Source organism: Dipodomys spectabilis, unplaced genomic scaffold (genome assembly GCF_019054845.1).
Source record: "Dipodomys spectabilis isolate Male_0828 unplaced genomic scaffold, ASM1905484v1 ptg000069l, whole genome shotgun sequence".
Taxonomy (NCBI): Eukaryota; Metazoa; Chordata; class Mammalia; order Rodentia; family Heteromyidae; genus Dipodomys; species Dipodomys spectabilis.
Window position 1 is genome coordinate 26,918,057 of NW_024870746.1, and position 12,614 is coordinate 26,930,670.

The following is a 12,614-nucleotide window of genomic DNA, read 5'->3' on the forward strand; positions in this document are numbered from 1 at the left end:
TTGGACTAAAACCTTTGAAAATGTAAGCCAAAACTAATCCTTTCTCCTGCTTCTCCCAGGTATTTGTCACTTAGAAATAAACATTAACCAATGCAGGGTCCATTCTTTTTTTTTTTTTTTTTTGTCGGTCGTGGGGCTTGAACTCTGGGCCTAGGCACTGTCCCTCAGCTCTTCAGCTCAAGACGAGCACTCTACCACTTGAGCTACAGCGCCACTTCCGGTTTTCTGGTGGTTTATTGGAGATAGGAGTCTCACTGTCTCTTCTGCCCGGGCTGGCTTTGAACCACGATCCTCAGATCTCAGCCTCCTGAGTAGCTAGGATTACAGGCGTGAGCCACCAGCGCCCAGCTTGCAGGGTCCATTCTTTTCAATATCCTATACCACAGAAACCTAAAGAAACAATTTTTTTGGCTGCTAGATTCTATATCTTCTAAGAAAACTCACTCTACAAACATTTGATAATCAGAAATTAATTTTTTTTGGGGGGTCCGGTTGTGGGGCCTGAACTCTGGGCCTGGGCGCTGTCCCTCAGCTCTTCAGCTCAAGGCTAGTGCTCTACCACTTGAGCCACTGCGCCACTTCTGGCTTTTTTTTTCTTTTTGCTTATGTGGTGCTAAGGAATCGAACCCAGGGCTTCATACATGCAAGGCAAGCGCTCTACTACTGAGCCACCTTCCCAGCCTTCAGAAACTAATTTTAAGGCATAAAACATCCAGGGGCTGCTTTCACTGTATTTCATGTCGGTATAATTTGTGGAGTGGAAGGGGAAAAACAAATTGTTTAAATAGGGATACAGGTGGACCCATTGCAACAATGAGATGTACAAGTCATTATGTCCAAAACGAACATTACAATTTTGGGGGGGGGGGTGCAGGATGACTGGGGGGGACAGGGGGAGAATGGGAAGGGATGGGAAGGGGAAACAAAGGAGAAGGCTACAATGCTTGATAAGAAATGTATTCATTATCTTGCCCATGTAATTGTAACCCCTCTGTACAGTATTTTCACAATAAAAAAAATAAAAAATAAACATCCAGGGGCAGGAAAACTCAGTTTATAGTTGAGGAAATCAAGCAATCCAGTTTGGCTACAATATGTTCTTGCTAGTATGTGGCATGGGAAAAGTCAGCTAGATCTGGATTACAAAAGACCTTGAAGGCAAAACTACAGGGTTTGAGATTTACTTTGCAGACACTGATGGAATGAGGAAGATGTCATGGAAATTTCTGAATAGAGGTATACCTTAATCATAAGGATCAGTATTTGAGTCTAATAGCAGCATAGAGATAAGCTTCAGGGAACAACAGCTAAGCATGGGTACAAATCATGAAGCATAACAGTAGTTTGGGCAGCTTCTTCCCACACTTTTCAGATACCAAAAGTGATGTGGCATAGAGCAAACACAGCTATTTTTTTTTTTTTTTTCTGGTCAGTTGTGGGGCTTGAACTCAGGGCCTGGCCGCTGTCCCTGGGCCTCTTTGTGCTCAAGGCTAGTGTTCTACTCAATATATAATAAAAAACGCATATTTATAATTTTGAAGATGTAACACTAAAATTTCTAGAATAAGCTATACCTGATTAGTAAGAGAAATTCAAATCTCAAAGAACACAAGGCCATCTATTTTAGGGCAAACTTAGCTGGTGCCTGCCTTCTCTACAGAACTGGTGGTCTCTAACTTCCTTTGGTGATATTCAATGAGCCACAGATTTAGAGATGATGAAGGACAGTATTCTCCTGTGATTGAGAGAAAAAGTGTCAGCAAAGCCAGACTTCACCATAAGCTGGGACCCAGACAACCGAGTAAGTAATATGCTTCCATTATGGGTAAGCCAGGTATGGCAGAGTTCGGAGAAGAACATACTCCATTATAATTTCTCCTCTAACTTGGTCTTCTAGCTGGAAACATCTCCTCTTACTGTGAACTCTATTCTGAAGGACAATACCAGTGAATGCAGTGTATATGTGCTATAAACTCATAGCTTATCATTTCTTTCCAATTATCTGAGAAATATCTTATTGGGAGTTGAATCTATTCAGTAAAATCCAGTACTGTATTCTTTTTGCCTGCATATAAATCATAACTTATGGTTTTGATTGCCCATGTTCGGTACCTAATGCTTGTTAGATAGTTCTTGATTTGTCAGACAATGAATTTAAGAAGTTCTATATGCTGCAGAGCCCTTCATATCCGCAGCTTCAATGTCTGTGGATTCAACTAACTGTGGATGGGAAAATACTTGGAAAAATACCTGAACCTGTGATGAACAATTTCTTTTCTTATCATTTCTTGAGCAACATAGTATTAACACCTATTTACCAAAAAATAGCCGAGACATGATTTAAAGTATTCAGGAGGGTATGCACAGATTATATGCAAATACTGTGCCATTTTATGGAAGGAATTTGAATAATCATTTTGGTGTTGATTCTGAGGAAACTGTATATGTTATTAGTAAAAGTCACAAAGGTAAATACAATTTTGTTACTCAAACTCCCACTCAAGATTGGAAAGAGCTTCAAATAATGAGAAGGGGGGAAAAGATTGCAGGATTCTGGTTAAGGAACCAAACTAACCCAAGGACTAAACATAAATTTCCCCCAGTTTGTTAAAGCATGTGACTGAAGGTGCCTCTACAAGATCTCTGTCTCTCAGCACACTGACTTTCTAAATCCTGTCTGCTGGCTGCATATGAACTGATAAGTAGAATTTAACATAGCTTACAGCTTTTATAACCAAGTTGTCATGAGTAATTTGATCTCTTGCCCTTGAAAACTGAACTTCAAGTTTTTGGGGAGCCCTGGCCAGCTCTGTGGCAAGCAGCAGAAATGAAGGTCTCTGCTGTGATCATCTGTGTATTACCTGCCTCCTTCTCAGTTTCTGACTCAGAAGCTTCATCTTCACCTTCTTCCTCTGAACTGGAACTGCTAGATTCTTTATTTTCTTCCTCTATTTCTTGTGATTTGGGTTGCTCTTCTTCATAAAGCATTTTCTCTTTGCTAAATTAAAGATATGATTCAAAAGTAATTCAGAAAGTACCATCTTTTCAAGTTCATGGACAATCAGGTATACTAATGGGAATAAAGCTATACATCTCTATATAAAAGTAATACAGGGCTGGGAAGTTGGCTCAGTGGTAGAATGCTTGCCTCACATGCATGAGGCCCTGGGTTCGATTCCTCAGCACCATATAAGCAGAAAAAAGCCAGAAATGGCACTGTGGCTCAAGTGGTAGGGAGCTAGCCTTGAGCTGAGAGCTGAGGGACAGTGCCCAGGACCAGAGTTCAGGCCCCATGACCAAAAAAAAAAAAGTAATACACGCAGAAACACAGGTTCCTCGTTGCATCTGTGCATTCTTCTGAACCCTAGGTTTTCTGAAGATGAAAGTTTGAGGACTGACGATATGTCAAAACTCATGCTAGGCACTACAATAGTAGTAAACAAAAAAGAAATTAAACTCACAATGTAATAATGGGAAGCCAATGGACTAAAAATGCCCACGCTCCATTTCTATGTATAAAGGACATTCATCTGTCCTCAGTGTTTTCCCTACCCTTATTAAAGCCATCACCTTGCATTATAAACTTTCCTACATGTTTGAAGATTACTTGGCTAGAGTCAAAGACTAAGGCTTTCACTATGTAAACTCTTAGCATGTCATTCCATATAACCAGGCTTATGCTACATAGCCTAGTTTATGCCTTACTTCTTGAAGAGTCTACTCTGCATCTTGCTGTTCAGGTCTGATTCAATGAGTTTATTCCGTGTTTCCTTTTCACTTCGAAGCTGGAAATTGAAAAAAAAGAGAAAATGGACAAAGTTAACTACAGCAATATTGAAAAGAACCAAAGTGGTTCTTTTCTGAAAAAACAAAAACAAAAACAAAAAAAACAGGACTAACACCCAAGGGGCAATATGAAGACAATCTGAGAAAAATCAGATATACTTTAGTTAGTTCTCCTTAGAATAAAATGACAAAGGAAACCCCTTACCCAAGGTAGAAGAGAAAAAATATAGTATCAGAGCTTTAAGAGAACTGTTCCCCTCAAATATCCAAACCCAGTCTTGAAAAAATAAGCCTTGCTTCTGAAGAATTTGGAAAGAAATTTGGAGGAACTTGGAAAGAAATCTTTATGATCCAAACACTGGGACATGATGGCAGTATTTCTAAGGAAACCACAGGTACCAAATGGGAAATAAGCCCTTAGGAAAAAGTGCTAGACAAAATGTATTTATATCCCTGGAGCATAAAGTTATGCAAGGGACAAAGATACATGACATTTTTATACATCATTCTATTGGTGGGTAAAAATCATTTGACCAAGATGTTACATCTAAACCTAGATATGTTAGGTTTAAAAAACTAGCTATAAAAATTATACATCTTACCCCTCTGTACAGTATCTTTACAATAAAAAAAAAGTATACCTCTTGTCTGAGGCAGGTAATCCAATAAGTAACAATACTAATACTGTATTTGCAAAGTTCTAGCTTTTAGTTATCCCAATTGCTTAAAAAAGAAAGTAAAATGAGTTGTTTAATCTATAAAATGATTTGTTTAAGCTTAAAGAACAAGAAGCCTTAGGCATAATGCTGAATACACCTGAGATTAGACATACTAGTCTGTCCCATCATTGATAGTTCTCTGATCCAGAAACACTCTATTTCCCATATTTGTCCTAAACTTAAGTTCACATACCCTGTGCCATATCATATACAATTGAAAAGCAATAAAGGCAAGCCAGTGATTTTCTTCTGTCCTACCCTGTTGTCATTGATCTTTATTCTCCTTGCCCAAATCACTCATTCCCCTTTATGGGCTGTATACTGAGGGTGGTTTTCTATTCTGCAGTTTGTTTAGGGGCACCATGTTTATGTAGTTCTTCTGTCGAGTGCTAAGCAAACTGTTACATGCAACTAAACAATAAAGGATCTAAAAGAATAAAGAAGGCTGAATTCTGTATGTTTCATAAACCTGAAATAAATATGAATCACTGACCCACTACTGCCCAATACCAGGTGACAGTTTTAGAAAAAATTGTTTTTCTTTGTAACCAATGTACCTCAAATAAAAACATCATTTAGTCAGTAAGAAAAAAAATTCTATTAGATGTACTCTACTCTGATATTCCTTATTGGGGAAAAAACACTGATTTGAGCATGCTCCTTTTCTAGAACATGAGGGTAATTACTAGGTTTCTCTTGTTATTTTTAACTTTTAGCTGATTGAAGGCTATCTTACAATGAGCAAACTTCAATAATGTTTTTTGGAATACAGTCTTCTAACTGTTGAAATCCTAACTAAAGCAAGTAATTGAGGTACTCAGTGTGAACAAAAAAAAAACTGTTAGAAAAGCTTTAAAAGCATCCACTCGAGACTCACCACATTCTGCTTCTTCTGGAGCATCTCCAAGTGCTCCACAAGACCCTCATCAGCCACATCAAATGGTGTCTGGCCCTGGAAGAGAAAAGGGACAGATAGAAAACAGAAGTAGCAGTCATGTGACTTTATCTGGAATTATTCAATATTAACATTCTGCCTTTGATTCAAATGATACAAGCTATCTCTTATCTGAAATACTTACAACCTAAACTCTTTTCAGAATTTTCTAATGTTTGAGTATTTGCGTATACGTAAGATATTTGAAGGATAGACTCCAAGGGTAAATGCAAAATACACTTATGTTTCATATAGACCTCATTCACATAGACAAAGATTATTTTTGTACAAGATTTCAACAATTACAATATTTCAAATAATTTTGTGCTATCCTGGTTTAGAATTTTCTGCCTGGGACATCATGTCAGTGCTTAAAAAGTTTCAGATATTGGAACACTTAAGATTCAGATTTTCACATTAGGGATGCTCAACCTATATCTGCTTCTCTGTTAGTTTACCCTCCATTAGGATGCTTTCATCTATCACAGAGAATATATTACAAGAAACAATCCTTTAAATGTAGAGTTTTATATTTTGGAAAACAGAAGCAAGGAAATCATGCCATTCCTAATGTATACTACCTCTTGGCAAATAAGAGTAATTCCTACTTGTACTTATTTTAAAATCTTCTTTAAAACCTCAGAGAAAGGTGTAGGGTACATGTGCATTAAACATTAGTTAACAAGAATCATCTGAGAAGGACAGTAGGGAGGTATTTGTTTTAAGGAATATCAGCACAATTAAGGCCCTAGCCCATAGTCTGAGAACAAGAGCTAGGTTCAGGAGCGATGTGAGGCAGACAACCTCCACTAATTAAAAGACATGTGTCCAGATTCCTAGGAAATCAAGAGATTTATCAGGGGATAAGCATCCAGAGCTTCTAAGTTGCTTGATGTGAGGCTGAATAATACTGTTTTCAGCCAACTGAAGTATGTTTGTTGTTAGAACATTTCTAAACGACTTAATATGAATAGGGCTCATATATCAAAAAAAAACTTTGAATCAAAAAGGAGTAAACATTTTCATATCTCATTATAGATAGTAACTTTAGGCCCCCTCCTCTCTCATGTGTGTGTGTGCACACACATGCACATGGGCACATACATACTGGTCCTGGGACTTGAACACAGAGCCTCAACTTTTTTGATCAAGGGTAGTGCTCTACCACTTGAGCCACAACTCCACTTCCAACTTTCTGGTGGTTAATTGGAGATAAGAGTCTCATGGAGACTGTCCTGCCTGAGCTGGTTTTGAACGGCAATTCCCAAATCTCAGCCTCCTGAGTTGCTAGGATTATAGATAGGTGTGAAGCACTGGTTCACCAGCTAGGCCTCTCATTTTTTACCAAGTACAATCTTTTTATTTCCTGTTTGCTTTAAGGACTTCAACATAAATAGAATCAGTTGACTAAGTAATGAACCTTCCTAGCAAACATACCTCTGTGTTGATAACAGGGGTAGAGGCAGGGAGGTGGAAGGCAACACCACCGCTACCAGAGATGGGTATTTTCCTGGAGCAGTCACCTATCTCATTGTCCTCTTACAGGCTCAGGCATACTAACCAGTTTGTTCCGGATATCCATGTTGCAGAGTGCTTCTGCCAGGATGGAGCAGGCTTCCTTCACTCCCCAGTGTGCAGCAGCATGGAGAGGAGTCCAGCCATCATGATCCTGAACATTGAGTTCATACCCAGCCTGAATTAAAAGTCTGAGAAGAAAACCCCCAAAGAATACATTTAGTGCCTTGATTTCATAGTTTCCTGTCAAATATGCTATTATCCAATTGTTATTTCACATATGGGTTGTGACTCACAAAGGTTACAGGTACCAGCCTTCTAAGGCATAGCTCTGGTTTCACACTACTTTCAGCACCAAAAGTAAGTTATCTATACCAATCTTCACCAAAAGGTCACATGCTACACCATACAAAGAATGTGTATGAACAGGTATATACCTGAGATTAACCGAAGTCTAATTCAATTAGCCAAATCACATTACTCTATTACAGGACATGATTTCCATTTTCCAATGCAGGGAAGAATTCACATATAAACAAGTGTTTGAATTTCTTTAGAGCACTTTATCCGCTAGCTTTCATGTGGGTCTTTCTGGAACATTAAATATTTATTGTAGAACCTCATACTTTCAACTTTGTAAAGTATCTTCAAGGTATTCTTTTCTTTAAATTTTATTTTATTTTGTTGTAAAGGTGATGTACACAGAGGGTACAGCTACATAAGTAAGGTAATGAGTACATTCCTTGTTGAACATTGTTATCCTCTCCCTTGTTTTTCTCCCACTATCCCACCCCCAACTCCCTCCTCTGTAAAGTATTCTTGCTAACTATAAAGCTATAAGTGAACTTGTATCCATGTTATGCAAAAGGAAAGATACAACTCTGGAAGCCCCACACTGCACTTCACTGGTTGGGGCCCATTACCATGGGCCCAAAGACATCTTTCAAGAACTGAGCAGAGGATAAATGTCACAGCTAGGCAGAAGCTGAATACCAATATACTAGAAATCCTCACACTTACTAGAAAGCCATTATTGGGTTGACTATATAGCACTAAGGAGTCCAGTACATATAACACCATTAGCAAACCCTGTATTGGGGGAAGCCTGTCAATATTAAGCACTCTTAAGAGGTATATAAAGCATTCATATGTGTAAGTAAAAATGGAACAGGCAAAGAATCCACATCTCTCATGTAACTTTGACTGTCCTGCTCTAGCTAGACATTGCACACTCAAGATCAATATATTTGATCCAATGAGTCCAAAAAAAAATCAAAAAGGACCAAAATTATCACTATTAGGCATTTATATAAAAGATTACAAATCAGGATACAATAAAGCCACTTCTACAACCATGTGTACTGCTGCACTATTCACCATAGCCAATGTATGGAAACAGCCCAGATATTCCTCAATGGACAAGTGGATCAAGAAAATGTGGTATATATACATAATGGAATTTTATTCATCCATTAGGAAAAATAATATTACACCATTTGCAAAGAAATGGATGGACCTAGAAAAATAATCTTAAGTGAACTAAATTAGGCCAAGAAAGACAAAGAACACATATTTTCTCTCATATGTAGAAGCTAGAACCAATTTATAAATATACAAGTAAACATACATGGAATTGTATGCAAGTGTTCACAAATGTATTAATCAAAGTATGATATTTGCAGGGAAGAATTCAAAAGGTGTAATTCCTTAGAAAAGTAAACTCACAGTCAAACAAAATCAGTACCAAGAAACTGATACTTGAAAGGTGTGGGATGAAGGTGGGGGAGGGGGGGCGCAGACGAATGAAGAAAGGAAGGGGGTGTACAGTTATAATATTCAATGCATATGCCATAAAACTAAGAAAATTGAGGGGATGGATCGGGTTGGAAGGAATGGGGGAGAATGATGAAAGAATGACATCATTCAAGATGTACTGTACTTTATAAATTTATTTGTTGAATAACTCATTTGTTGAATGTATAACTGGAGATTATAAAACTATAATTTCCAAAATTAAAAAGGATCAAGATGATCACAGATCTGTCCTGTATGACAGGCCATAAGAGGAGACTACAGAACATTGATGACAAATTCATAGTTAGAAAATGTCTTAGAAAGTCCCTTCCTAGGCAAGTGTACCTCACCTCTGTTTCATATCATACATGTCAGAAAGAAGCTAGAGGGATGGTAAGAAGTAGGGGAGATCATCCATGAGGAAACACTAGCAAAAATGTGAGGAAAATCTGCATAATCATTGAAAATTTAATTCACCTCTACTTCCAACTCATCTTTTCCTGGTAAACAAAATTCTTATTTTATGTAAATGGTCATACCTGAGGACTTCAGAGTAGCCTTTGGCAGCAGCCACATGCAGAGCTGTGGCCCCTGAGCGAGCCTGCTTCACATCCTCTATTTTCCCGCTGTTGAGCCACTGGCGGGCATCCTGCAACATCTGTTGCTCTTCTTCCTTCCTTGATTGCTCTAGATCAACTCCTACAGAAGCCAGATAGCAGACATCATTACTAAACCTCCACTAAGTCTAACAGGGTATTTTAAATATCATAACTTTTACCACAAAGGTTAGTTCACTGTCATCAAATTGCATATTCATCCATTTAGAAAAGCAAAGAAATTTGTAAACATACTAGTTGTCTAATATGTATACAGGGTTTAAATCACCAGGCTCAATATTATGGAATGCTGACCCATTAAGGGAACATACTAACTATGTTTTGTTCATTATTTTCAATAAAACATAGAAATCAGAGGATTCATTATGTGTACCTTATAATATTTGTACAAAGCCATAAACTTCAAGGTACTTTCAGATATTCCAACAATCTTCTGAGGTAAATATAATGGTTACTATTATACCCACTTATCAGAAAAGAAAAGAAATACAGAAAAATTAAGTGCTTTGTCTTAAGGCTCCAAAACACATTAGTGTCAGAGCTGCATTAAAACTCTGATATTTTGATCCTGTCTGCTTTTCTTTATTGTTCTCTACACCGTAACACTGGTATAAAAAAATCTTGCTTTCAAGTATGACACACTTAACAACAATGAACTATCCCTAAAGCTTGTTTCCTGAAGCTATCTACAATAATCTAGAGATGAATGGGTGATCTATAGTTAAAAAAAAGTCTGCTTTCAAGGCAATACAGTTTATTTCTTTTAAAAAGCATTATGGAGAAACTCAAAAGAATTATTCTCGCCGGGCGCTGGTGGCTCACGCCTGTAATCCTAGCTACTCAGGAGGCTGAGATCTGAGGATTGCAGTTCAAAGCCAGCCCGGGCAGAAGAGACAGTGAGACTCCTATCTCCAATAAACCACCAGAAAACCGGAAGTGGCGCTATAGCTCAAGTGGTAGAGTGCTCGCCTTGAGCTGAAGAGCTGAGGGACAGCGCCCAGGCCCAGAGTTCAAGCTCCACGACCGACCCAAAAAAAAAAAGAATTATTCTCTTAAGCCAACAACTCTAATATATAATGCAGTGAAGAGGGGTTCACCACATTATATTCTTTATTGCATAAAGTAGGTCCCAGATACCAAAACATCCACTCAGAGTTTACACTCACTAGTGGTCTTTATCTATCTCCCTATCAGCTTCAGTAAAAATCAATGAATTACCTGTTTTATTTGTATGATTCAGGGAGGTGGATGGGGTAAAAAGGAAACCTATTTAGAACATAACAGCCCTCCATACACGAAGGAGAGTTAATAGCACAGTGGAGGTAAATGTACATATAAAATGCTACTCCAATAGAGCACGTCCATAGGAGAGTGTCTATCTGAGCAGAAAAGGTACAATTTCAAACCAAAAAATTCTTAAGAGGGCTGGGAAGGTGGCTCAGTGGTAGAGTGCTTGCCTTGCATGCCTGAGGCCCTGGGTTCGATTCCTCAGCACCACATAAGCAAAAAGAAAAAAAGCCAGAAGTGGCACTGTGGCTCAAGTGGTAGAGCGCTAGCCTTGAGCTGAAGAGCTGAGGGACACTGCCCAGGCCCAGAGTTCAGGCCCCACGACTGGACCAAAAAAAAAAAAAAAAAATTCTTAAGAATTTTGTTTTAAGATAGTTATTTGCAGCTAGACACCAGTGACTCACACTCATATGAGGCAGTAGAAACAGCAGCTGTCTGTCAAGAGCATCTTCTATTAAGGCCTTCTATAAAGGGTCAGATATTAGGTATTTCCAGGTTTGCTGGTTATTGGTTTATCAAAATTGCCTGAGTCTGTTGTGATAGAACAAATGTAGCTTTGGACTTTAAAAGCTTATCTGGAGGTTGTAGTACAGAAGCATAGCTACTATCATACCCTTAACTGAAAACTGATTCTCCTCTATCAGGGAAGGTCACTTTCAGCTGAACTCACAGCCTGGGTTGGGACACTAACCTAACCAACCAGATCAACCAAATCAACCATGGCAATTGGTGGGTAGCAGATGTTGCAGCCAGATAACACCCACACCAACAACTCTGAATAATATATAAACAAATGGGCATAGATTTAGCCTGACCTAAAAGATTATATCAACAAAGATCATTGGAGCTAAATCTTTTGGGACAAACTACATATTGTGAATAAGACTGAGTAGCAAAACACCAGCTTGGAAATCATGTCTAGAGTTTTGTAATGATTCTGGCAATATTCCGGTTCACTACAGTCTAAATAACTACAGTTATTTAAATTTTTTAATGAAAAGGACAATAAGAAAAAGTTTCTCCAGTTGGAAAAAATTCCATCCTATTAATTAATTAATCCTATTGAGGAACCTAAGCAACTCCATTTTACTTAAGACCCCCATCTCAGTTCTGCAACTTAACCCTTGACCCACTTCAGCCCCAATGCCTAGAATTATGATATCTGAAACTCCAGAACAGCCCCTCGTAGGGTTTGGTGACCATTATTTAAACCAGACACCCTGCAGTTTAGCACCTATCCTCTTGAGACTCCCCTGTGGTACAAGCCAACCAGTTTAAAGTATGTCAGCCCCCTTGATCTAACCAACTTGTTTCTGGTCCTTTCCCGCTTTGCAGTACGCCAATCATACTATAGAGTTGTTTTATGATTTTCCCACGGTTTGTAGTGATTTGTTACAAGAAGTTACGATGTACGCAAAGCCCTTGGCATTCCCTAAAAAAGTGTATAAAAAGTGCTGTAACCCTAGGCTCGGGGCCTCTCAAAGTCATAGGCTGCTGCCATGTGCACGGGGGGACCAAGCTTGAGCTTGCAATAAAGACTCTGGTGGTCTTTTGGGTAAGGATTTACAAATTCGGCTTTACACTATTAATTCATCTAAAACCATAAAATAAAAAATAAGCATTTAAAAGTGTATTCTTCTAAGTCAGATCCCTCATCTTAATAAACTACAAAATAATTTTCATGGATGGTATGGATAAAGGTCACTTCAGATGTTGCAATAAATTTCTTTCTGTACCACCTTTAGTTCTCTTTGCATCAAGAAAAAAAGATGCAAAGTCAAAAAAAAATGAAGTTGGCCCTCTACATCCCATCCTTTCTTTAGATTTCTACAGTGTGCAGCAGATCTAATGTAATGTTCACACACAATAAGGAGTGTTTGCACTCCTCCTAACTATATGATGGGTAAACAACCTCAGACAGTAAAAACAAGGAATGACTGCACATTCTCTGGCATTTGGCCT

General features: G+C 38.3%; 1 protein-coding gene across 3 annotated transcripts in view; it reads right to left on the bottom strand.

The window, feature by feature from the left end:
* Positions 1 to 12,614, bottom strand: part of Ppp1r12b (protein phosphatase 1 regulatory subunit 12B) — a 204,202-nt gene that overhangs the window by 136,828 nt on the left and 54,760 nt on the right. For all 3 annotated transcript variants that reach the window (XM_042681368.1, XM_042681367.1, XM_042681366.1), the window contains exons 4-8: positions 9,288 to 9,447; positions 7,001 to 7,145; positions 5,383 to 5,457; positions 3,706 to 3,785; positions 2,862 to 2,998 (exon numbers count right to left, since the gene is read on the bottom strand). In XM_042681368.1, coding sequence (XP_042537302.1) covers positions 2,862 to 2,998; positions 3,706 to 3,785; positions 5,383 to 5,457; positions 7,001 to 7,145; positions 9,288 to 9,447 — 597 coding nt within the window. The remainder of the gene's footprint in view (positions 1 to 2,861; positions 2,999 to 3,705; positions 3,786 to 5,382; positions 5,458 to 7,000; positions 7,146 to 9,287; positions 9,448 to 12,614) is intronic.